At 35.5% G+C, this 26,099-nt stretch overlaps 1 protein-coding gene across 4 annotated transcripts in view; it reads left to right on the top strand.

Moving 5' to 3' along the window:
* The window catches only part of CUL2 (cullin 2), an 81,852-nt gene extending 56,059 nt beyond the window's left edge, over window positions 1-25,793 (top strand). For 3 of the 4 annotated variants that reach the window (XM_029238417.1, XM_029238415.1, XM_029238416.1), the window contains exons 9-21: window positions 330-492; window positions 5,151-5,275; window positions 7,185-7,292; window positions 8,017-8,076; window positions 8,995-9,123; window positions 9,225-9,311; window positions 10,313-10,465; window positions 10,742-10,819; window positions 15,692-15,758; window positions 19,609-19,811; window positions 21,953-22,054; window positions 24,322-24,438; window positions 25,206-25,793. In XM_029238417.1, coding sequence (XP_029094250.1) covers window positions 330-492; window positions 5,151-5,275; window positions 7,185-7,292; window positions 8,017-8,076; window positions 8,995-9,123; window positions 9,225-9,311; window positions 10,313-10,465; window positions 10,742-10,819; window positions 15,692-15,758; window positions 19,609-19,811; window positions 21,953-22,054; window positions 24,322-24,438; window positions 25,206-25,337 — 1,524 coding nt within the window. In that variant the 3' untranslated portion in view covers window positions 25,338-25,793. The remainder of the gene's footprint in view (window positions 1-329; window positions 493-5,150; window positions 5,276-7,184; window positions 7,293-8,016; window positions 8,077-8,994; window positions 9,124-9,224; window positions 9,312-10,312; window positions 10,466-10,741; window positions 10,820-15,691; window positions 15,759-19,608; window positions 19,812-21,952; window positions 22,055-24,321; window positions 24,439-25,205) is intronic. The other variant, XM_029238418.1, reaches the window with a different exon arrangement.
* Window positions 25,794-26,099: the final 306 nt, after the last annotated feature.

The raw sequence follows: 26,099 nt of genomic DNA, 5'->3' as shown, positions 1-26,099 counted from the left end.
ATAAAGTGACCACCTATTCTGGTTTTTAATGATCTTTACCCATGTTTCCTATTGCATATAGGTTGTCTATATGTAGGATGATTGGGGTCAATAAATGAGGGCAAAATGCAGACCATTTAACTTTTCATAAGGCCGTGCTGTTCATAAGACAGTGCTGAAATGTAGGTGACATCTAGCAGCTTAATAAAATTTTGAAATGACTTATGGAATGTGAGTTTAAATTAGTTATATAATTCTTATTTGTAAGTTACTTTGCCATGTAAGTTACTTATTGATATTACAGGTGTTTTCTCATAGTAGTTTCTGACTGTAAGAATATATTTCTAAAGGTTCTAGGTAGATTAAAAGATGAAGAAATTCGATGTCGAAAATACTTACATCCAAGTTCATATACTAAAGTAATTCATGAATGTCAGCAACGAATGGTAGCAGACCACTTACAGTTCTTACATGCAGAATGTCATAATATCATCCGACAAGAGAAAAAAAATGGTAAGTGATACCAAACATCAGTGTGAATAGAAATTAAATTATAAACGCACTTTTTACATCATCTTCCAGCTACCTTAGACTTCCAGCATATTTAAGTAATAGTCTCTAAAATATTCGATATGCCTTTTTACAGATATTAATAATCTATTTTAATAGATTGTTTTGGAAAAGTATATTTTCAAACTGTATTCTAAAGTCAAAAGAAAAACTGGGAAAATATGTTTGCACATTTTTAAAAATCACAGGGGCTAATTTCCTGAATACATTAAGAGTTTCTAGTAAATAAGAGGAGAAAAGACAAAGAACATGAAAATGAAATATAAATAGATTTTAAATATATGAAGATGCTCAGTCTCACTCAAAATAGGGGAAATACAAAATGAAAATACAATGAAATGTTAACAATAAGCAGTGAATAAAATGGAATTTTTTAGAAAAAAGCAATAAGGATTTTTAAATAGCAGGGAATAAATGTAACAAGATATGTGTCAGACCTACACAGAAAACTAAACATTCTTGAAAGCAACATTGATTTATAGATCCAGGGCAATCTTCTCAAAACCCAAGATTTTTTTTTAAACTCTGAAACTCTGAAAGCTATACTTACTCTTCAAGACAATTTTGAAGAGCATGATGCGAAAACTGTGGGATAGCATGACTTGTAAAAACCACAGTAATTAGGAATATGAGACGTTGGTGCAAGGATAGGCAAAGAGACCAATGGAATAAAATAAAAAGCCAAGAAATAACCCATACATATGTAGATACTTCATTTAAGACTAAGGCAGCCCTGCAGAGCAGTGGGTGAAGGATAGTGTTTTGAACGCACAGCGCCAGGTCCGTTGGATATCCATGTGGGAAAAAAGCGAAATTTGATCTCTACCTCAAACACCATATACAAAATCGATCAATTCATTTTGGGCTTTTGATCTCAATGTAAAGCAGTAACACTTCCAGAAGATAATACAGGAGAATAACTTCATGACCTTGGAGGTAGAGAAAAATATTTTAAATAAGACACAGAAAGCACTAACCACAAGGAAAGATTGATCAAGTTGACTACTTTATCATTAAAAACTTTGGACCATTAAAAAACCATTAAGACCATTGGATCATCAAAATAGCATCACAATGACAGTCATAGGACAAAGGAGCCAAGAATACACAATGGGGAAAGGACAATCCCTTTAATAAATGTTTTTGAAAAAACTGGACAGCCACATGCAAAAGAATGAAACTGAACCACGGTCTTATATCCTACATAAAAATTAACTCAAAATGAATTAAACACTTGAACCTAAGACCTGAAGCCATAAAACTCCTAGAAAAAAACAAAGGCGATAAGCTCCTTGACATCCGTCTTGGTGATGATTTTTTGAATCTGACACCAAAAACAAAGGCAACAAAAGCAAAAATAAACAAGTGGGACTCCATCAAACTAAAAAGCTTCTGCACAGCAAAGGAAACCATCAGAAAAATGAAAAGGTGACCTACTGAATGGGAGAAAATATTTGCAAATCACTTATCTGATAAGGGGTTAATATCCAAAATATATAAAAGACTCATACAACTCAATAGCAAAAAGACTGATTAAAAAATGAGAAGATCAGGGCTTCCCTGGTGGCGCAGTGGTTGAGAGTCCTCCTGCCGATGCAGGGGACACGGGTTCGTGCCCCGGTCTGGGAAGATCCCACATGCTGCAGAGCGGTTAGGCCTGTGAGCCATGGCTGCTGAGCCTGCGCGTCCGGAGACTGTGCTCCGCAACGGGAGAGGCCCGCGTACCACAAAAAAGAAAAGAAAAGAAAAGATCTGAACAGAAGGCATTTTTCTAAAGACTTACAGATGGCCAGCAGGTACATGAAAAGGTGCTCAACATTATTAATCATCAGCGAAATGCAACTCCAAACCCCAGTAAGATATCACCTCACACCTGTTAGCATGGCTGTTATCAAAAAGGCTAGAAATAACAAATGTTGGCAAGGATGTGAAGAAAAGGGAACTATCGTGTACAGTTGTGGGATAAAAATTAAAAATAAAACTATGATGTGATCTAGCAATTCTACTTCCGGGCATTTATCCAAAGAAAACAAAAACACCCCAAAAAATATATGAACCCTGTTCATATATGTTCATTGCAGCATTATTTACAATAACCAAAATAAGGAAACAACCTAAGTGTCTATTGATAGGTGAATGGATGAAAATAAACACACACACACACACAGAAATATCAGTCAGCCATTAAAAAAAAAAAAAAATGAAATCTGCTATTTTGCAACAACATGGATCAACCTCGAGGGCATTGTGCTAAGTGAAATAAGTCAGACAGAGAAAGACAAATATCGTGTGATCTCACTTATACATGGAATCTAAAAAACAAAACACATGAACTTATGGATACGGAAAAGAGCTTGGTGGTTGCCAGAGTCAGTGGGGATGGCTGAAGGGAGTCAAAAGGTTTAATAACTTCCAGTTATTAAAAAAATAAGTCATGGTCATGTAATAATGTATAGCATGATGACTATAGGTAATAATACCATGTTGCATATTTGAAAGTTGCTAAGAGAGTAGATTTTAAAAGTTCCGCAGATATCGTATAATAACGCTTATGTGTGTAATCTAGAAAAATGGTATAGATGATTTTATTTACAAAGCAGAAATAGAGACACAGAGGTATGGATACCAAGGGAGAAAGGGGTGTGGTGGGAGGAATTGGGAGACTGGGATTGACACATATACATTATTGATACTATGTATAAAATAGACAACTAATGAGAACCTACTGCATAGCACAGGGAACTCTACCTAATGCACTGTGGTAACCTAAATGGGAGGGAAGTCCCAAAGGGGGGAGATATCTGTATGTGTATGGCTGATTCATTTCTTGTGCAGTGGAGGCTAACACAACATTGTAAAGCAACCATACTCCAATAAAAATTAATAAAAAAATAAAATTAAAAAGTTCTCATCACAAGAAAAAAGTTGTAAATATGTACGGTGACAGATGTTAACTCGACAGATTGTGGTGATCAGTCTGCAGTGTATACCAATATCATTATGTTATAAACCTGAAACTAACATATGTCAATTATAACTCAAAAAGAAAAAAAAAGGGCTGTCATACGGTTATATATTTGCAATCCCTGAAAAAGGTTTATGTCCCAAATATAAAATAGTCAAGAAGTTTGAACAGGCACTGCAGAATAGAGGTTATCCAAATGGCCAATAAACATATAAAAAGGCTCTCAATCTCACTAAAACAGAGGAATGCAAATTAAAACCAAACTAAGGTATCAGTACTTAGTCACATTTTGATATAAAATGAAAAAGACTGAAAATAATAAGTGTGGAAGTATATAGAGTAACAGGAACTTGTTATATGTTGGACCTAGAGTATAAATCAACGAAACCACCTTGAAACACTGCCAGTGAGTGACTGCTAATGCTGAGCAAACACATCTCTTGCCGTCCAGCTGTTGCTCTCATAGGTGTTCAACCCCCCACCCAAAATGCATGCACACATGCACAAAAAGGCATGCACAAGCATGCTCACAGCAACATTGTTTGTAATAGCTCCAAACTGGAAACAGCTCAAATGTCCAGTAACAGCAGAATGAATTAAAGTACTGCATATTCACACAATAAAATATTATAGGAGAGTGAAAAGGAACACATTATAGCTTCATACAACACAGGTGAACCTTATGAACATGTTGAACCAAAGAAACCAAACATGAAAGAATTGTATGATTTCATTTGTATAAATGGTTCAAAACAGGCAAACTGAACCTGTGGTTTGGTTTAGTTTAGTAAGTAACTAATCTGTCACGACAGTGATTACCGTTGCAGAAGAACAGGAGGGGTAGTGATTGGGAAGAGGTATGAAGGGGACTTCTGAGTGGAGGTCATGTCTTTCTTACTGTGGGTGGTGATAACTTTGGGAAAGGGGTTCACTCGTGATAATTCATTGAGATATACACTTACGGTTTGTACATTTTTCTGTGTGTTATACTTCAGTAAAAAGTTTAAAATAAAACCCACTACACTGAGATATCATTTTCCACCTCTCAGTGCAAAGATCCCATTTGTTGGCAAGGGAGCTCCTGGCCACTGGGAGCTCTGTCTAGAAGGTCCTTCTGCAAGACTAAGCTTTGCATGGCAGTCCCACTTCCAGGGATTTATACTGCAGATATTCTTGCCCATATGCAGGATTATTAATTGTAACATTGCAATATCAAGAGATTGGACACAACCAAATTCCCATTAATTGTTAAGGAATTGTTGTAATGTAGCCATAAAGTGGAGTGCCAAGCAGTTGTAAAATATGAGGAAATGCTTTGTTTACTGATGTAAAAAGATCTCTAAGTTAAAGTGTTGTTTATAGTACCTGAAATACGCTACCCTATTTGTATAAAAAGGGGCAGAGGGAAGAATAGCGTATTTGCTTGAATGGGTAGGAAACAGCTTTGAGAAGATACTAAACAACCACAACGTTGCTTTCCCAGGGGAAGAGGATGGGGTGATTGGGAGAAAGGTGTGGGGATCTGGCTCTGCATACTCTTCTGTAATTCTGCATTTGGAACCATATATTACCTATTATATTAAAAACATTTTTAAACTATTTGGAAATTTAATAATAAATTTCTTTTTCCCCTCAGACATGGCAAATATGTATGTCTTACTCCGTGCTGTGTCCACTGGTTTACCTCATATGATTCAGGAGCTGCAAAATCATATCCATGATGAGGGCCTTAGAGCAACCAGTAATCTTACTCAGGAAAATGTGAGTTACATAAGGAACTGGAAAATTTTTCTCTTAATCAGATTATCATGGAGTTTTTCTTTTGACTTTACTGTTTAAAAGCATGAAAGAAAAGTCCTACCATGCCAATAAATGAAACGTCTTTATTAAAATGTTCAAACCTAGAAGTTGTTGGACACATTTTGGAATTATCAATTATTAGAAAATCAGTGAATAAGATAAACTTCTTCCTACACACTGTCGTGTTCATTTAGCAATTGTTAATTTCTCACAGAAAAGTATGTTTGCTGTTTCTTTTTTTTTTAATTAATAATTAATTTTTGTCTGTGTTGGGTCTTCGTTGCTGCGCGCTGGCTTTCTCTAGTTGCGGTGAGCGGGGGCTACTCTTCGTTGCGGTGTGCGGGCTTCTCATTGCGGTGGCTTCTCTTGTTGCAGAGCACGGGCTCTAGGCGTGCGGGCTTCAGTAGTTGCAGCGCATGGGCTCAGTAGTGTGGCTCGCGGGCTCTAGAGCGCAGGCTCAGTAGTTGTGGCTCACGGGCTTAGTTGCTCCGCAGAATGTGGGATCTTCCTGGACCAGGGCTCGAACCCATGTCCCCTACATTAGCAGGCAGATTCTTAATCACTGCGCCACCATGGAAGTCCCTGTTTGCTGTTTCTAAACAGTCTTGTTTCTGTGTAACTGGCATTAATGTTTAGTTACTTGTAGTGGTAATGGTATTAATCAGTGATAATATAGACAACTTACAATTTCATTTCCTTTTACATGCCCTGGATTTGATAGCCCGGGAAGCAAATTTGGATTAAAACTATCTTCCCTAAATATATGCTTACTACCCAAAATACCCAGCAGTGACCTTCATATCCTTAATCCCCATCTTAAGGGTTCCCTGCCATTTAAATTACTGTTTACAATAAGGTGTCTTCTATCAAAGTGTGTTCCTATTTTCAAATTTTGTTGGACCACCTTCTTTGTTTTTACAAGTGATGGTTGACAAATAAGATAGACATGACATCACATGTCACTTCTCTTTCCTATGTAGAGCTGTTTGCTCCTCCTGTGATGCAGTGATCTGTGTATAGACCTCATTGTTCAGGAGCATTTATTAAATGCTGATCTCCTTAGTTGTAGATTTATTTGTCTTTGGCAGGTAATTCTTAGATGTTATGTCCTGCCACAGTAATGCATAAGCTTTCCCATTTTTTGTAAAACTATTAATTTATATTGCTTAGATCTAATAGCCTGTATTATTTATTAGGTTTCTTAGTTTATATTAGTTTTACAGATTCAGGGTGTGGAATGACATTGGGCATAGAGGCATAGAGTTTGGTGTCAAGGCCTGGGAGATGCAAATACAAGAGAATGCGTTTGTAGGAGACTCAGATAATTTTAGCTGACTTAGAAGTCTTAGGTCTAACTTCATAGTTATCTCCATTAAGAATGAAAACTCACTTTTGCACTACTAGGTATTTCTTCTCTCTGAGATGTGGGGAACTGTACTGCCCAACTCTAGGGGTCTCAGTTTTCACAGATAATGGCTTTTTAACTTCTCTCTCTCTCAGCCTTCAGTGCCTTTGAAGGCCGTTTTTATTTACATAATCCTCTATGAAAGTGATAGGCCTGGTAGTTCTGAGATTGTATCTTGTTACACTTAAGATACAGAATTCCAGCACCAGAGAGAAGTGTTTTTTCCATGGGTTCTTCTAGCAGAGAAACTACAGTCCTGCATTTCCAGTGTTGAATGACAGCTAATTTCAACATCAAAGTTTTAGATTTTTAAGACCGTCTTAGCTAAAAACATTTTTTGAGGGTGTGTGTCGTGTGTAACATTATTTGCTTAGGGAAAACTTTACTCTTAACTCTTCACTAAGCCAGATTATACCCTTGAACTTCTTAAAATGTGGTTTTGTACTTTGTATTTCATATTTTTAGATGCCAACACTATTTGTGGAGTCAGTTCTGGAAGTACATGGTAAATTTGTTCAGCTTATCAACACTGTTTTGAATGGTGATCAGCACTTTATGAGTGCGTTGGATAAGGTAACTTTTTAATACATATATTCTTATCTATATATGATTTTCTTCATTTAATCATTATTCTTTAAGGTAGTTTCAGAATTAGGGCTTCTAATTGTGAGATTTCTAATCTGGAGATGGAGATTCACCTTAACCAACCAATTTCATAGTGAAAGTCAAAATAGAAGTGTGTAACTTAACTTTTAAGTGAGTAATTGAATGATTGAATGCTTGAATTATATGGGAATTGAACTTCCCATGATTATGCTATAAAAGGAGACTTGTTAATACACTAGTATGTTCTGAAAAATACATGTATAATTTTAATATTCTTTAGTGCTCATTTTTCCTTTGAATATAATACTTAGGCTATAATGAATAATATTTGAAAGAAAAGTAAATATTATATTTTACAAATTTTTAAATTTAAATTTGCCTACATGGTTGTTGTAAGATTTTTGAAAATATAGTCTTATTTTATGTGTATTCAAATATCAGTAATGAGTTATGAAGAGTATCTTTCAGTAGGAACAGGATTATATGTAATCATTATATAATTACCATGAGGGACACAGCGAGAGGAGTTTACCCTGTGTTAGATATGACAACAGTATTAACAAACTACCCCCAAAATGCCATGTTTTATGTGGGGTAGTAATTTTTGGACGTACAGATTATAGCATATATAGAGCTAGCTGTGTTTTTGCCCTTTTAATGGTGGCTAATTCCTGGTCTGTCTTCTATATAGGCCCTTACATCAGTTGTAAATTACAGAGAACCCAAGTCTGTTTGCAAAGCACCTGAATTGGTAAGTTTGATGGTTGCATAAATGTAAACATATGAAAAGTCAGCATTAGAAACTGAAAACTGAGGTGAATGTCAAATTAATTTGTTTTTGTAGCATTTTTTAAAAAAGTAGTTGAAATTAATTATTAAATATAAAAACATATCAACACTGTATATCATTTGGCTTTTATTTAAGGAATGCAGTAGGTCATGTCTGTAGCCTTTTCTTAAGAAATAATTGAAGGAGAAAATATTCCATTTTACAATGTTTGGGTTGGAAAGTATGACTGCTTTAAAATAATTTGCATTACTTTACATGGAGATTTTATTTTATCTGAGATCTAAAGGGAATTTGATGAAAAATGTTTGATAACCTTTAAAGGAAACTTGCTTACAAGGTTGTTGTGAGATTTTTAAAAAGTACTTATGTAATGTCAGAAATGACAGAACTGCTCAAAACTCACCTAGGTGTTCCATCAAAACTTAATTACTGGGCTTCCCTGGTGGCGCAGTGGTTGAGAGTCCTCCTGCCGATGCAGGGGACACGGGTTCGTGCCCCGGTCCGGGAAGATCCCACATGCCGCGGAGTGGCTGGGCCTGTGAGCCATGGCCGCTGAGCCTGTGCATCCGGAGCCTGTGCTCCGCAACGGGAGAGGCCACAACAGTGAGAGGCCCGTGTACCGCAAAAAAAAAAAAAAACAAACTTAATTACTTATATCAGTGCTGTATTGATCATTCAGGGTTGATTAGATTTTTTACTGTTTATAGTTTTTTAAAAATTTCCCTGATGACATATATTTCAAGTTCTTTAGTGCATGTCCATGATTATTAAAACATAAGCTTGAGGATGGCAAAGACCGTGATCTTATTTTGTGTTGTTGCCACTGTGCCTCCTTTGAGAAGGGCCCTCTGAAAGCGTTACTGTCAATTTCTATTTGAGCTCGCTAAGTACTGTGACAACTTGCTGAAGAAATCAGCCAAGGGGATGACAGAGAATGAAGTAGAGGACAAGCTCACGAGCTTTATTACTGTCTTCAAATATATTGACGATAAGGATGTTTTTCAGAAGGTAAGTTGTGAATCGAGAGGTTTTATGTGTCAGCTTTGATTTATTTTTGAACTTTAAATCATCAGAAAGGAAGTAATCTTTTAAAATATTTTTTAATGTAGTTCTACGCAAGAATGCTGGCGAAACGTTTAATTCATGGGTTATCCATGTCTATGGATTCTGAAGAAGCCATGATCAATAAATTAAAGGTACTGTAGGCCTTTGATATGATAGTGTCCTAGAAATTATTCCACTAGCACACAAAGATGTTCATTGTAGCAATATAAGTAATAACAGGAAATAATTCATCAGCAGTTGACTGGTTAAATGTAAAGTGGTGTAGTCTCATGGTGGGATATGAAAATGCTGTATTAAAGGACAAAGTCTCTCTATATGTTGATATAGAATCATCCACAAGATAAAGTGTTAACTTTACAAAAAACTTGTATTACGTATAAATGAACACACCTAAAATATTCCTTTAAGTACAAGTTTTGTGGAGTGCATTTGAATTTCAGTTCACTTTTATGTCATTTTAGCTTACACACTGATGAGATAAGCAGTTGCTAATTTTATTTATCCTGAGTTATTCAGTAGTTGATAATTTTCCTGTATGGTATACATTGAATATGTGGTCCTTTTTAAATATACCAAAAATAATTTACCGTTTAATTTTTAGAGGTAATGTTAACAAAGCTTTTTATATCCCAAGATTAGAGATCCAAATTTTCTGACCTGGTGATGGCAGAGTTTTGAATAACTTCAAAGAAATAGATTTCTTCATTACTCAGTTAATGGTGTTAAAAATCTGCCTCAGTACCCTCCTTTTTAACAAATATTCCCAGTTATCTTTCATGTGTATTTGATACTATCTGTAAACCTTACAAGGTATCATCTTACATTCAGTAATGGAGCATTTTGTAGTATTGAAATGATATACAGATTTATAGAAAAGTTCTTGTTTTAAAGGGAAGTTTGTTGTTTCATAAATATTTGTTTTCATTCACTTATTTAATCTGCATTAAAAAAAAGGAATTTTTGAAAGGTTTTGAATGGCTGCTTTGGGTCATGAATAATACAGGCCTTTGGTGTAAGTGTACAAGCAGGACCTTTGACCATAGACCTAGCAGTAACAAAGCATTCTTAATAATCAGTATGGTTTATTATTTTTGTTTTTAAGTCATATGTTTTTTAAAACTTTCTTTTACAGCAAGCCTGTGGTTATGAATTTACCAGCAAGCTACATCGGATGTACACAGATATGAGTGTCAGTGCGGATCTGAACAATAAGTTCAACAATTTTATCAAAAATCAAGACACAGTAATAGATTTGGGAATTAGTTTTCAAATATATGTTCTACAGGTATGAATATGTGTTTCATTGTGAGCATTTACTAACCATTTCAAATACTCTGATACAAATGATTAATAGATTGATGCCTGATTACCTTTCTTTCAATCAGAATATTATAACTTCTAAAGTTATATTGATCTGGAGTGAACCGTGCCTTGATAGTAATGCTGGTGGGTTTTATCAGCATTTTGAGGAAGGAGAAAAAGGTGCCTTAGTTGCTTAAATCATTTTATAAACATTTACTTTCAAGTGAGATGTTTAACTATTTGACTTTTCTCCTTCTAGGCTGGTGCATGGCCTCTTACTCAGGCTCCTTCATCTACATTTGCGATTCCCCAGGAATTGGAAAAAAGTGTACAGATGGCAAGTTGGCAGAAAATATATTGGAAGACCTAAGGAATTTTAATAATTACCTTCACGTTATATCACTTTAAATATTTCTCCGAAGTCTTGAGGGCTCACGTGATATAAAAATATATTCACAAATTATTGTTATTCTGCCTTGTTATTGTTATTCTTCCTCAGTACCCTCCCTAAAAAGGAGGGTACTGAGGAAGACTGTAAATTATTGTAGTTTCTAATATTAAAACTAAAATGCTAAGGGTGTCAGTTCTTTGTCAAAGCATGTCTCTTATTCTTAGTAAACCTGTTATCTGTCTTAAGTAGTTCTAAATTACAAGGATTTTGATATTATAAGAAAGTTTAGAATCCAGTACTTAAAACAATCATTTTCTAATTTTTCATTTGAATATTGAGCCATCTTTATAATTCATTTATCCCTTATAATAGTTATTTTTATTCGGGGCTGTAATTTAGGTAAATATATGTAGAATGTGAAATATTCTAGAAAAAATAGATTGAAGCTGGAAAATTCAAGTAAAAATGGCTTTAAAGTGTGACTGAATAGAAACCATAGACTTCTTACCCAAAGCTTTTAAAGAGACTGTGGAGACTACATCTTTAACAGCTGTTGAGATGTAACTTGTACCATACGGCTTAGTCATGTAGTCTTGTAGTCATTGTATCAGGCTGCTGTAACAAAATACCACAGCCTAGATGGCTTATGAATGACAGAGATTGATTTCTTATGGTTCTGGAGGCTGGAAGTCTGAGGCCAGGGTGCCAGCACAGTGGGATGAGGGCCTAAGGTGACAGACTTCTTGCTGTGTCCTCACATGGTGGAAGGGGCTAGGAATCTCTGTGGGGTCTCTTTTATAAGAGCACTAATGCCATAGATGAGGGCTCCATCCTCACGATCTAAGCACCTCCCAAAGGCCCCACCTTCTAAAACCATCACACTGGGCATCAGGATTTCAATATGAATTTGGGGAGACACAACATTCAGGCCACAGCACTATACAGTTCACTCAAAGTGTACACTTTCATTGGTTTTCAGTATATTCACAGAGCTTTGCAACCACCAGCACCATTTTAGAACATTTTAATTACCCTAAAAGAAACCCCCTACGTATCAGTAGTCACTCCTCGCCTTCCCCAACTCCCTCCCCTCACCCTAGCCCTAGGCAATCTGCTTTCTTTCTCTGTAGATTTGCCTGTTCTGGACATCTCATATAGAGCTATGTCACACGTGCTTTTGTGACTGCCTTCATTCACTTTGCAGAAGAATGTCAAGGTCCATCCATGTTTGAGTCTGTGCCAGTAGTTCATTCCTTTTTATTGCCAAATAATATTCCATTGTATGGAGACACCACATTTTATTTATCCATTCATCAGCTGTTGGACGTTTGGGCTGTTTTGACTTTGGGGTGTGTAAGTAATGCTGCTATGGACATTCACGTACAAGTTTTTGAGTGGATGAACATGTTTTCGTTTCTTTTGAAACTGACCCTTTTTGATTCTCTAACTCACCAAAGGAGGCTTATCTTTTAATAGTCTTTTACTTGGGCAGTAACTTGAGGTTGTGAACCAGTGAGTTATGCATATGTTTATGAAGTTTAAAATGAAAATGGTATTTCATTACACTATTTACTAGAGATGTTCACAGTGTGTAGTTTGAATCATTACATTATGTATGTATGTTATTTTTGCTTCTTTCAAAATAAGGATTATAAATCAAGTAACACAGTATAAGCTCCGGAATCATAGCTCCTGATTTTAAATGTCTGCTCTTCCATTTACTGTGCTCTGTGACTTTGTTCAAATAACTTCCAAATTTTTTGTTAACTGATAATACTACTACTCAGAGTGTTAATATGAAGATGAAATATGTAAAGCGCTTAGTCTGGTATATAAGAAGTACTCAATAAATGCTGAAAGTAGAAGTAATAGTTAATAGTGATAGTAGTGGTAATAGCAGAGTAGCCAGGTAGATTTCAAGATACCATGCATAAGGTGGACTTTCCGAATAGGAGTCTAATTTAGGACTTTCTGCGTCTTTGAAAAGGCATGATAGTGCAAACCATCTTAGAAACTTCATGAAGAAGAGCATTTGTTTGGATGGGCAGAATGTGATCCCAGGGCAGGGGATGGGGTAACCAGGTGTAAAGCACTTTGATGTATTTGTGACCAGACAAGAGAAAGAAAACTGACCCCTCACCTTTGACAGTCTTAAACCTTATTTCTTCTTAAGAGCCTGCTTTTCCAGTCAAAATTAAGGGACAGGGTGGGGGCTGGCAGAACTAAAATCTCCTTTAAGTTTGTTATTCTTCTCTTTCTCCTTGAAATAATTATTTGCCAGTAATTATTGGAGTACTGGAATCAACCCCTTAAACTCTATTTATTAACATATGACCTTCCCCAGGTTCCAGTGTCCTCATTTACAAACAGGAAGTGGGTTTCTTTCTGACTATAAATTATGATTCCAAGCATATCATTCTCTCAGTTTGGACTTTCTCTAATTACCAGTAGAGGGAGTTGGTCCTTACATTTCTCCTAGTAAATCCAAGTTTTCAGTCACATAAGAATGAAAATCCATCTGTGTATTTAATAGTGTACATTTTTTCACATGTAAATTAATTCCCTTTGCTTTAATGGTCATCTAGATATTTCCCATCTTTCCCTTAAATATAGCTGTTTATCAGAAATCACATCCATTTTACACGTATCTTAAAACTATGGAAATTAAGCTTTAATTGAAAGCAGTTTATTTTGGGGACTTCCCTGGCGGTCCAGTGGTTGAGACTTTGCCTTCCAGTTGGGGCAGGTGGGGACGCGGGTTGATCCCTGGGTGGGGAGCTAGGATCCCACGTGCCTCGGGGCAAAAAAACCAGAACATAAAACGGAAGTAATAGTGTAACAAATTCAATAAAGACTTTAAAAATGGTCCACATCAGAAAATCTTAAAAAAAAAAAAAAAGTGTTTTGCATATTAGACCAGTATATCTTAAATCTACTTTTGTACCTGGTCCACAAACCTGAATAATAACTAAAGAAATATAAGGTAGTGTATATTAGTGCAGCTCTCTGTTTGAAGTGAATATGCTCATCAAATATGAAACATTCATTTTTAAGGCCCCTTGAGTTTCAATTAATGCCCTCAAATGGTATTTGAAAGATGCTCTCTGTTAGCCTGACTATTATAACTATTAAGCCTGACTTTAACATGAGAAGTTTAGTCAAGGCATATTTATTACTAATAAACTTTGATAACACAGTTATTTAATGATATCGTTAAGCAAGATGTTACAACTTTTGTCTTTTAATACCAGATGAATTGATACTACTCTCATTTGGAACTGAATCTTTTTGTTCTTGACTAGCTATGGATATGAGAATCTTTATAATCAGATTTTAAATTTAAGCGTAAAGGAATGCTTTCTTTGGCTTATTGATATCATCAATAAAACTTTAATGGTGGTACTAGTTGCTAGGGCTATAAAGAGGTAAAGCATGTGCTTTCAGAGCTTGGAATATACATCCTAAAGCTAGTTTTGCACTTACATAATTTATAAAGAGCATTTTAAACTTTGGCTTTCTCAGTTTCAAAAATGTTTTATTTTGCTTTTGTCCATAAATTCCTTATAAATGTTTCATAATTACAAATTGTATAGTAGTAATTGAATTTTATTGACACCCAGGGAGATTATTAGTCAGAGCATACCTCTGGGATCCTTTTATGACATACTTTGATTTTTTTCTTTGTCTAGATTAGGACCAGGCAGAAAATCATAAGTATTCCCGGTGCCAGTCATTTCCTATTTATCATGCCAGGGGGCTGGTGAATTTGCTCATAGAGGAGAATGCTGCACCATTAGAGGGAAAAAATGCTCAAGTTTCAGCTTCCCAGGACTATCTTGGAATAAATTGCTAAAAGAATTCACCAGTTCTCCTGGCTGGCAGCTGTGAACTTTTGTTGTAAGGAGTGGGCATAGTGCAGCTTACAGGTCAAATGTTGCTGATTGCTTTATTTAAACTTCATTTTGAAAGTACAGAAAGTAAAGTTTGAAGTACAGATAAAAGCTTTAGGTATATTACATATGGCTCGTCATGCTAAAAGTATGTCCACAATTCTGAATTGTGATGTGATATATTTATTTTTCAGTTTTATGTGGAAGTTGAGTTTTTACCTTTTTTACATTTCAGTATCATTTTCTCGCTGTAGATTATGTACTAGCTCTTTAGAAGATATGAACTCTCTATTTTTTGGACTGATGTCCTACATTCAATCTGAGGGAGGAATTTTTAAAATTTTAAAGCTATGTTAATAGAATGTTAAATTTAATTTTTCACAATAATGTCAACAAAAGATACAAAGACAGGCCTCTGAAGCTTTGCTTGTATTAGTGTTTGACTGTATGTGGAAGTTAAATCGTGGATGTCACTTTTGGAGTGATCACTGATATTATTCAACCCGTCCATTCGGAAGGGTATATGTTGGCAAATAGGAGACTAGAAATGAAGGTTTGATTTATATTTTCATGTTGAAATGCATATGGTAGTGGTTTTGGTCAGGGATTTTATTTATAAAGTCCAAATTGATATCATTCAAAATGATAATTTCTGAATTTATACAAAAAGTTAAATTTGCGGGGCTGTGGTTTGGTGGAAAGAACCACAGACAGGGTTTTAAGTGAAAAGAGCTGGCCTGATATTTATATGATCTTTGTCAGGAACTTGCATAGATGTGTTTTCTCATCTGTAAAATGAGTAAATATACCAGATGGGCTCTAATGTCTTCTCTAACATGAATTTTTTTACTTTTTTAGTGTAGTGATAGCCAAGTAAGTTAGGTTGTAGAAGCTGAAAATAATTTGATTCCTTTTTTCTTTTTTACAGTTTGAATTATTTTACAGCCAGCATTTCAGTGGAAGGAAACTTACATGGTTACATTATCTTTGTACAGGTAAAATGCATTTAATTATATCTAGTTTAATGAAATTTACCTGATGTGATTATGTTAAAAATTTGGAAATCGATTTCATAGGCCCTAATTATAGTTGTTGTTTTTTTCCTGATGTTAGTTTTTAACATTTTCTTCTTCATCTTCCTTTCTGGTTACCATTAAAGCAACTAATAATGAAGTTCAAGTGAAGCACTTTTTTTCTTTTAATTTGCATTCCTTTTATTATGAATAAAGTTGAGCACGTTTTTATATGGTTAAAGCAAGTGCAGCATTTTTAATAGTGTTTTATAATTATGCTACTTATAAGGAGTTTCTGAATTTCATAATGGTTTCCTATATTTCTGTAACAAATCACTTTTTATAGATACTAGGAATTTTATTTAGAAACCCAGGCTTGATGAAACATATCTTAAAAATCTCTTCTCTCTAGATATGGCAGATATCCTCAAAAATTTCATTAACTATTATAGCATCACAAGGAGACCTAACCATTTGATTTTTATTTGTGGTACTGTAATGAATGGCAGTAGTAAACGCTTTTTCCAAAATGTCCCAATTAACTTCCAGTACTTTCCAGTTTTAGAAAAGTTTAATCAAAATCTAATCATTTCCTTAGCTTCTTCCTGGAACAGTGGGGTCTACTAATTGGAAAGTAGGATTAATACTTTGAGTGATTGGAGCCTCTATTCAGTTTCTCTAAGCTGCCTGAAGATGTTAGCCAAAGCAAACACTCAGAATTTCTTTACTTTTGCTAAAGCTATGCTTTGAAAAGTACATTGAATCAACTTTCTCTTTGTATAAGAGGGAAAGGATGGCCATGTATGTTAATGTCTCTTAGAAATGGTACAAGAAAATCTGATTAGTTGCCATACCTTTATTTAGGAAATTCACTCACCTAAGAGAAATTTCATCTAAGTAGTTTCTTGTAAGTACCATTTATTTGACTTTATATTTGGAATATGATGTCTCATTTTGTTAGTAATACATATTAGTACATAATAATTAGTACATAGTAATACATATCTTTACAAGTTTATGTTTATTGAACAAATTGGGCATTTTAATTTTTTCAGTAGTTTGTGAAATAAAGAGATGTTCATTGATATTCTTAGTAAGTGGTCGCTTAGTAGTTGGCCTTTAATTTTACATCTATTGTGAATTTTTTATATTCTCATTTAGTAAATACAATTGATTTTAAGGAAAAAAACATTGCTGGACCAGTGTTTTAATGTATTTGGATTAAGTTTACTTTTACTTCCCCTAAATATCTATCTTGGGGAGTTTAAACTCCTTTGCATTACCTCAGCAATAATCATTCTGTCTCCTAAAGTAGTTTTAATGAGGGATTTACTATTTTGGTGTTTGGCAACTAGTTATTTATTCAGATTAAGATATTATTGGTGAGAATACTTCTTTGGTGGTCCTGTGTACTTGTGTTGCATTACATCAGAAGGCACGTGGTGTCAGACTGTCCCACTGTGAGAGGCAGTAAAGTGGTCACTTGGTTGATTGAGGTGATGTTTCCATTGTGAGGAGACTGTTTCCCCTTTTCAATTAGCAGGTGATCTGAGGGGTGACACTTAGGTCCCAAATGAATACCATCTTCCACGAACAACTGTATGTGATGGTTGTAGCATCCACTGGTGATCATTGCTTGAATCAGTTATCTTCTTCCTGGTTGCAGATCAGTGATACTCTGTCATGCACTCAGCATTTAGTAGCTGACATTCTTCTGTAAAACAAACTTTCCCTTAGAGGCTAGGTTGCTGATAGGTAGTAGAGGAGTAACTTGGATTAAAGTATTGTGAGAGTTCTGCCTACTCTTTATTTCTGGTAATTGTTAATTACCAATTCAGTTATGGTTGTCTGATTTTTCAAGTATGTATGTATTGGAATGTTTTATTCTAGCTTGGAGTTTCTTAAAGTTTGTCAACCTATTCTGAAGGTTAAATGACCTCTTTGTCATTTTCCTTTTCTATTTACACAGCAGTAATTAAGTGAATCATCCAGATTTGGGATTTCCTTCCTTGCCCCACATGTTCCTCCACCCCTTCCCCAGTCTTTCCAGCCATTAGCTGAGTAATAAGAGAATGGTGCTGAAAAAAAGTGGAAAGAGGTCCATGTACCCCGACACCGATAATTAATTGAAAAATAGCAAGAAAAAGTCATAAAACACAACTAACAAGTTTTCCTGTTTTTAAGGGATGCAGAGTGGATTTGATATCAGTAAATGATACTTAGACCCCTTACTTGCATTGTCTCCTAATGCTCTTTGGGTTCTTGTGGCAGAAGCCTCATTCTGTTTCCAAACCCATGGTAGTACATTGCAACATCTGTGACAGCTAGGTGATGGTCCTAGCTTAATCATATAGGTGCTTGAGGCATTATTTTATACTTGTTTCTGGGATATGATTAAGGAGTCATTGCACAAATGGTGTAATGCAGTTTACATGATTTTTTTTTTTTTTTGCCTCTCACCGCGTTTCCTAAACTTTAATGTTGAGATGAGGCTCTTAAAGTGCTCTTTATACTAATTGTTAGTAGGACAGTCCTAATGACTGTAGTCTACTTAAACTCTACATGAATTGGATATTCCAATTAATTAAACTTCCTTTCATGAAAATTCAGAGATTAGGAATTTTTTCTGTAGGTGTTCCTATGCAAATAATTTTGAAAAATATTTCTGAATATCAGTTTTTAAAAAAATAAGTCGAGGCATAATGCAAGTTAGAATAGGCATCTGTGTGGTCATAGTAAGCTGGAGAATTGACTTATATCCTTTAAAGTCTTTAATTACATAATGAATTAAATATATATTATTAAATAATAAAGCACACAATCTTGATCAGAGTTACTAATTACCACTACTAACAGGGAGAATGCAGCCTCTGGGGTAAGTTCATGTAACATACAGCTTCCTTGAGTTAAAATATAGAGCCCTAAAACCAAATCTCATGCTGATATAGTTTATAATTCATTAACAGTCAAATAATGCAGGATGTGTGTGTGTGTGCTTGCGTAAGAGAGAGAAAGAGAAATACAATCTAAACCATAACTTTATTCTTTAGGAAGCAGTTCTTTGACTTGCATTAACTGTTTTTACATGTTGCAAGTGCATAACTGTTTGACACACTGTTTGTTAACAAGCTCTTCAGTGTGCTGCCCCCTGGGATGGGTAGAACTGTAGTTGGCCTAAGCCTGATGTACCTTTCTAGCTCTCAGGGTAGTGTAGGGTCCAGAACATTGTTATTCCATCAACTATTTCAACAAAATAATGCATCTGCCTGTTTGTGTCTCTTCCCATTTGTGTTTGTTCCTAGAAAATTACTGGGGAGAAAAACATTATTTATGAAACAAAATAGCATTGTTATATTTTGGCAGAAATTATGGTTTAGACACTTTAGTACAGGTGTCCTCCTGTATGCTTGAACCTTCCCTGGGGTAGATGAGATACACACATAGGAGGCAGTTGCTGGTAGCAGGCTATCATGCTCTCCCTTTGTCTGTCTGTTTCTCCTCCTACCTCCACCTCCTCTTACTTTTTTTCTGCCCAAGTCTTAGCCTTCCTATTACTATTTAAAGACATTGTTTGAGCTTACTGGTAATGTTATGATAGCTTAACCATGATTTATACTACATACTCAAAGCTAAGAGCTGTCCACTCCATCCCCCCACCCCCGCAAACAGGTGATTACATTGCTGGCAGGAATAGCTTTGCAACAATTTAACCAAGAGTTCTTGGTTCACTCTTTCAGGAGAAAATATCTGAAATAAACAGTTGTTACTGAGGTAATTTTGGAATGCTTCTTTGAATGATGAGTTTATTGTCACAATTTTGTTTTAATTGTAGGTGAAGTTAAAATGAACTATTTGGGCAAACCATACGTAGCTATGGTCACAACATACCAAATGGCGGTTCTTCTTGCCTTTAACAACAGTGAAACCGTCAGCTATAAAGAACTTCAAGACAGCACTCAGATGAACGAAAAGGAACTGACAAAAACAATCAAATCATTACTCGATGTGAAAATGATTAACCATGATTCAGAAAAGGTATGGGGTAATAGTTCAAGGAATTTAAGCATTATAAGTATTAAAGCTTTTTCATGGGATGTTTGCAGTTTTAAAAGTAAGGTTATAATTGTTAATGCCCTTTGTTCTTTGAGAAGCACTCGAATCAGCTACATTACTTCAGGCTCCTTATGGCCAAGAACTTGGGGCGTCACAGAGAAGGCTGTCTAAGTTGGTACTCGTGTGCCCTTTATAGATTGATTTTATTTGTCCTATACTGTGACAGTTTACTGAAAAATTATTAAAGAGTTGACAGCAGAAGGATTCTGGTTAATTGAGGTTTTAAAACTGTAGTCTGTACTAAATCTTGCTGGGGTTTTTCCCCCATATGTTTAGTTAATATTTAATTACATGGTCCTGTGATAGGAAATGACAGCCTGTTGATGTCTATTTATACACATATTTAATATGTGTAACTCCATCTCAGGTGCTGTCACTCTCATGTCCCTGAATTTCAGGACTCAACTAACCCCCATATATATATATATTTTTTTTTAAATTAATTTGTTTACTTTTGGCTGCATTGGGTCTTCATTGCTGCGTGTGGGCTTTCTCTAGTTGTGGTGAGCAGGGGCTACTCTTCATTGAGGTGTGGGGGCTTCTCATTGCGGTGGCTTCTCTTGTTGCGGAGCATGGGCTCTAGGTGCGCGGGCTCAGTAGTTGTGGCTCACGGGCTCTAGGGCACAGGCTCAGTAGTTGTGGCACACAGGGTTATTGCTCCGCGGCATGTGGGATCTTCCCGGACCAGGGCTCGAACCCGTGTCGCCTGCATTGGCAGGTGGATTCTTAACCACTGTGCCACCAGGGAAGCCCAACCCCCATATGTTTTTAATATCTGTCCTGAGAATTAGCAAGCTGATAGTATATTCCTTTTTTTCTTTATAACTTTTTTTTTCTAGTAACATGTTTTTGTTTTTAAAGTATGTCTTGGATATTTAAATGGTTAAAAAAGCAACAGATATGGGTTAAATCTCCTGCTTCAGATTATTGTGCCCATAAGAAAAAAGTCTTGTAAATGATGCTTCGTTTTAATTTTGGTTCATGGCCTACGACTTATTTCTCTCATGAGTTCATTTTGCTAATGATGACTTTTGTAGCCTATAATTGAACAGCTCTAAATGGCATATATGCTGAAATTCAAATCAAGCTTTTCTTAATTTTGAGAAACGATTAATTTTTCTGACTTTAGAAACTTAACAAAATATTAAGTTCTTAATATTAAGGTTTTAATTAAGTCAATTAATTATAAGTAAAAGTTTCTAAGTTTAAAATTTTAAGTTTAAATTTTTAAGCTTAAGTGCCTAAAAAGTTAAGTATTTTTCTAAAGCATGTTATTTTTACTGCCCAGAAATGTACAAAATAAATATTGATAGGTTGTTTGCACATTAAATTTTAATTATGAATCTGGCATTCTTTAATAGAGTTTCTTTGGTTATTATTGAGAAAGTGTCATCTGCCAAGTGCTTCGTGGTCCTGCTGGCGGACAGATTCTACCGTATGACGTGCGTGGCTTTCTTAAGCCCAATAGAGCTTAAGAGCTAAAAATTGGCTTAACAACTTCCACTTGAGAAAAGTCCACTCGCTTTTGGCAGAGTGAATAAAACGGGCATTGAGGGGTGATGTCAGAATCACACCGGGGTGGTGAGGAAGTGATGCTTGTGTGCCATTGGAACCAGTTGGCTTGTCTAGTCAGGTTATTTTAATTGGTATTTTGTTACTGCAGCATTCCAAAAAAAAAAATTTGGTTGTTTGGTTTTTCAAAATGTGATGGAAAAATTATGAGCCTCGCTATTTCATAAAAATTTAAATGTTAAAATTCTGTTTAAGCCAATGAGCTTGACTCTCGTCAGATTTATCTGGTGGTCATGTATTAAACAGTTGGGCCAGAAAATAGATTTATTCTAAATCTAAGCTGATTAAAATTCTATCAAGCATAAAATTAGGAAAGAATTGTTTTTTCCTTCATTGTTTGACAGAAGACAATTATTTTTCTCTTAAATAATATTTATAATGTAAAAGATTACGAGAGTTGAGTCTTTTTTCCTTGGTCATTATTTAATTTCATGGCTTGTTATTTAGTGATTTTATTTTTATAAATGTAAATGAATTATTTTTAATTGTAGGAAGACATTGATGCAGAATCTTCATTTTCATTAAATATGAACTTCAGCAGTAAAAGAACAAAATTTAAAATTACTACATCAATGCAGAAAGACACACCACAGGTAAATGCTTTCTAATGTCATTTCTTTTGGAAATATTTAAGCATTGGGCTTTACAAGTGGTAATATTGAGACCAATGCAAAACTTTTCATATCAAAATTATGATACATCTTCTCTGGTTTATTTTTTGCATTGACTAACCTTATAAACAGTATTTTAGATTATAAAAACAGTAGTATAATGAGTATCTTAGGGAAAAGCTATCGTAGTTTAGTCATATTTGCTCTTTTGTTTTTGTTTTTTTCTCCCAGTTTTAATAATTGTCACACAGCACAGTATAAGGTTAAGCAGTACAGCATAATGATTTGACTTACCTACATCATGAAATGATTATCACAGTAAGTTTAGTGAACATCCATCATCTCATATAGATACAAAATTAAATAAATAGGAAAAAACTTTTCATTGTGATGAGAACTTGTAGGATTTCCTCTCAACAGCTTTCATAGATAACACAGAGCAGTGTTAATTGTATTTATCATGTTTACATTCCATCTCTAATCATCATTTATCTTATAATTGGGAGTTTGTACCTTCTGACCCCCTTCATCCAATTTCCCCTCTCCCCACCCCCACCCCCTGCCTCTGGTAACCACAAATCTGATATCTTTTTCTGTGAGTTTGTTTGTTTTTGAAGTATAATTGACACTGTGTTAGTTCCTGTTACACAACATAGTGATTCAATATTTCTATACATTTCAAAATGATCCCCATGACTGGTCTAGTTACAATGTGTCACCATATAAAGATATTACATAAATTACCCCACACTGTACATTCCATACCCATGACTCATTTATTTTGCCACTGGAAGTTTATAACTCTTAATCTCCCTCACCTATTTTTCTCTTCCCCTCATCTCCCTTCCTTCTGGCAACCACCTGTTTATTCTCTGTATCTGTAATTCTGTTTGTGTTTTGCTGTGTTCGGTCATTTGTTTTGTTTTTTAGATTTCACATATATGTGAAATCATACAGTATATGTCTTTGTGTGACTTATTTCACTTAGCATAGTACCCTCTAGGCCCATCTATGTTGTCGCAAATGGCAAGATTTCATGCTTTTTTTATGGCTGAGTAATATACCATTGTGTATATATATCATGTCTTCTTTATCCATTCATCTGTTGATGGGCCTTAGGTTGCTTCCATATCTTTGCTATTGTAAATAATGCCACAATGAACATAGTCATATTTGCTCTTAAACTGTATTAACATATATGGATTTGCTTTGTATTCTTTCCAAAAATTTCTACCTTGAATAGTAATATAATCTCATATTTTTCATTTGTAAAATATCAGAAGGTTTTACAACACATTTTTCAAAGAAAAGTTGTAGAAAATGCTTCTCAAACTTTCCTGTGCAAATGAACCACGGGGGATGGTGTTAAAATTCAAATTGTGAGCTTGTTGGTCTGGAGTGGGGTCTGACCCCGGGTGAGCCAGTTTGCACGGTGAACATCTGCTGTTGCTTGTTTCACCTCAGCAGCAGTTGTTCTGGGGCAGCCTATTCATATCACTGAAGTTTCCTGATTGCCTCCTATGTGCCACCCTGACCTTGGGCTCGGGGCAGGATGTGAAGGTATCAGAGATGCCAGGCCGCTCCAGGGACTTACTCCCCCATGGGAGACAAATGTTAATTGCTGTTAAATTTGAACCCTAAAATGTTCAAGATCTCATTTTCCTGTAGGCTAATGATACTAATTTGTAATATGGATTGTATTTTCTCTTTTAAAAGCTGTTATGAGATCCCTACTGATGTGGCATTGCCTGCTTGTGCCTCTTCTCCACTGTCTTTCCTTGAGCTCCATGCAGAGAGGCCCTTCTGGCCCATCCTTGCTGGCTTCTCTGCTGGAGTCAAATGGAGCCCTTCACAGCTCTTGCCCTTGAAGCCTGCTCCAGTGTGCACTTGGAGCCAGTTACTAAAGTCTACAAGCTTTGTGGTATAAGTTTTTACTCATTGATAGGACAGCAGTCTTGAAAACTATTACTCTGTGTCACTTAAGTTCTCCTTTATTGACTACTTACGCTGAGTACAATTTACAATAGTGTTCATTTTTTAAAAAATAACCTTCCAACTTTAAGTTAAGAAATTATACATAACTCACTGTAAATATTCTTTTGGTAATGGTTATGTTATATTGGGCACATAATTGTATAATTTGATTCTCAGTATTGATTGGAGATTTATTTAAACTCACAAATAAAATGAGTTAAAAACAAGTGCAGTGAATTAATGTCTCATTGGCTTTTTTTGTCCTTGTAAAACAGGAAATGGAGCAGACGAGAAGTGCTGTAGATGAAGATCGGAAAATGTACCTCCAAGCTGCTATAGTTCGTATCATGAAAGCACGAAAAGTACTTCGGCATAATGCCCTTATTCAGGAGGTAAAAGGGGGAAAAGTCCTCAAGACCTCTTGGGGCAGAGGGTATTAGGATTAGGAATGTTTCTTTGTGAAGATGTTACAGAAATAATACGACTCCCAAACAACATAAAGAAATGCTTCATTACTTAATGAGAACAGTACTCACTTAAAATTTCAGTATTAAACTCATGTTTGAATTTAGAGGTCTAAGCCTTACCGATTCAGTCTTGTGTCCAGTTATTGAAGGACGTGGACCACATCACACACTCACTCGTTCCATGAATACACGAGCATCTACCATGTGTGGAGCACCGTGCTGGTCACCATGGGGTGCAGAGCAGCTCAGGATGTGGCTCCTGCTGTTTTGGAGTTCAGTCTAGTAGGGAAGAAACGCGTTATTGAAATAATATGGGAGTAAATATAAAATTACACTCACATGCAACAGAGAAAAGGTATACAGTAGCATGAGAATGTGTATAAAGGTCTTGACTTGGGGGTGTGGTGGAAAGCTTTCCTGAGCAGGTGTTACTTCAGCTAAGAGCTGAAAGTTGAGTAGGGGTTGAGTGGAAGCTTGAGGGGTGTATATGAGTAGTTAGATAGATGAATTAGTTTATGGTTTAATTTAGTTATATATGACTATTATTAGATTTTGCTGTATCCATGTTCTTCACAGTTTTTATCCCTTCACAACATAAAGGTCGGGCTTTTTCCTTAGTTTGCATAAAAAGTTATGTGCTCCAGTGCCCTCCTGGTGAGAAGAGCACTTAAACATCCGTGTCTCTCCCACAGGTGATCAGCCAGTCAAGAGCTCGGTTTAACCCTAGCATCAGCATGATTAAGAAGTGCATTGAAGTTCTCATAGACAAACAGTACATCGAGCGCAGCCAGGCGTCAGCAGATGAGTACAGCTACGTAGCGTGACGCGCGCTCCCCCGTGTGGATGTGAGACGGTCATTGCCATCGCCATCCGGTGTGTCCTGTGGGAGAAAGCAGGCCTGTGCCTCCATAATTTGGCCATTTGGCAGCCCCTGTTTCTCTGCTGTTTACAACATCACCAGTGCCACGTCATGAGCGTCAGAGAAAATGCCTAGAGATATTTCAAGCTCATGTCATTATGACATTTCTTAAAACTTTATTAAAAAAGAATGAGTGAAGTATTGGTGAAATGTGGAAATTTGGCTGGGTACCATGCTTTTTCTCCCCTTCACGTTTGCAGTTGATGTTTTTTGTTTTTTTTTTTTTAATGTATCTTAAAGGACATAAGATAAAAAACTTAAATATTGTAATATGACAGATAACCTAATAATTGTATCTACATTAAAATGACAAACATGATATTGCTGCTTGTCAAATAAAAAAATAAAGAAATAGAATGCCTTTTTTATGTGGATGGAATATCACAAAATAATACATATAAATGTCCGTGAGTTTTCAAAGCAGCTCATGCAACTTTAGTTGCATTTGTATCTGAACAGTGTAATTCACTTATACTCCTATTTAAATATCCTACATGAAAAACGTCTAGATTGTTGTTTTTGAATGCATAAAGATGCATTCAGCATAAAGAATGTTTTATTTTTATGGATTAGAACTACATTGGATTTGAGCATTTTGAATAGTGAGGATTTAATTCCATCAAGAGTTTCTGGTGGTGTCCTGCTGCAGCTCAGAACCAAAAGTGAG

Source organism: Monodon monoceros, unplaced genomic scaffold, assembly GCF_005190385.1.
Source record: "Monodon monoceros isolate NGI ecotype Baffin Bay Population unplaced genomic scaffold, NGI_Narwhal_1 Super_Scaffold_21, whole genome shotgun sequence".
Classification (NCBI taxonomy): Eukaryota; Metazoa; Chordata; class Mammalia; order Artiodactyla; family Monodontidae; genus Monodon; species Monodon monoceros.
The sequence above is the reverse complement of the archived record's forward strand: the minus strand, read 5'-3'. Positions and strand labels throughout refer to the sequence as shown.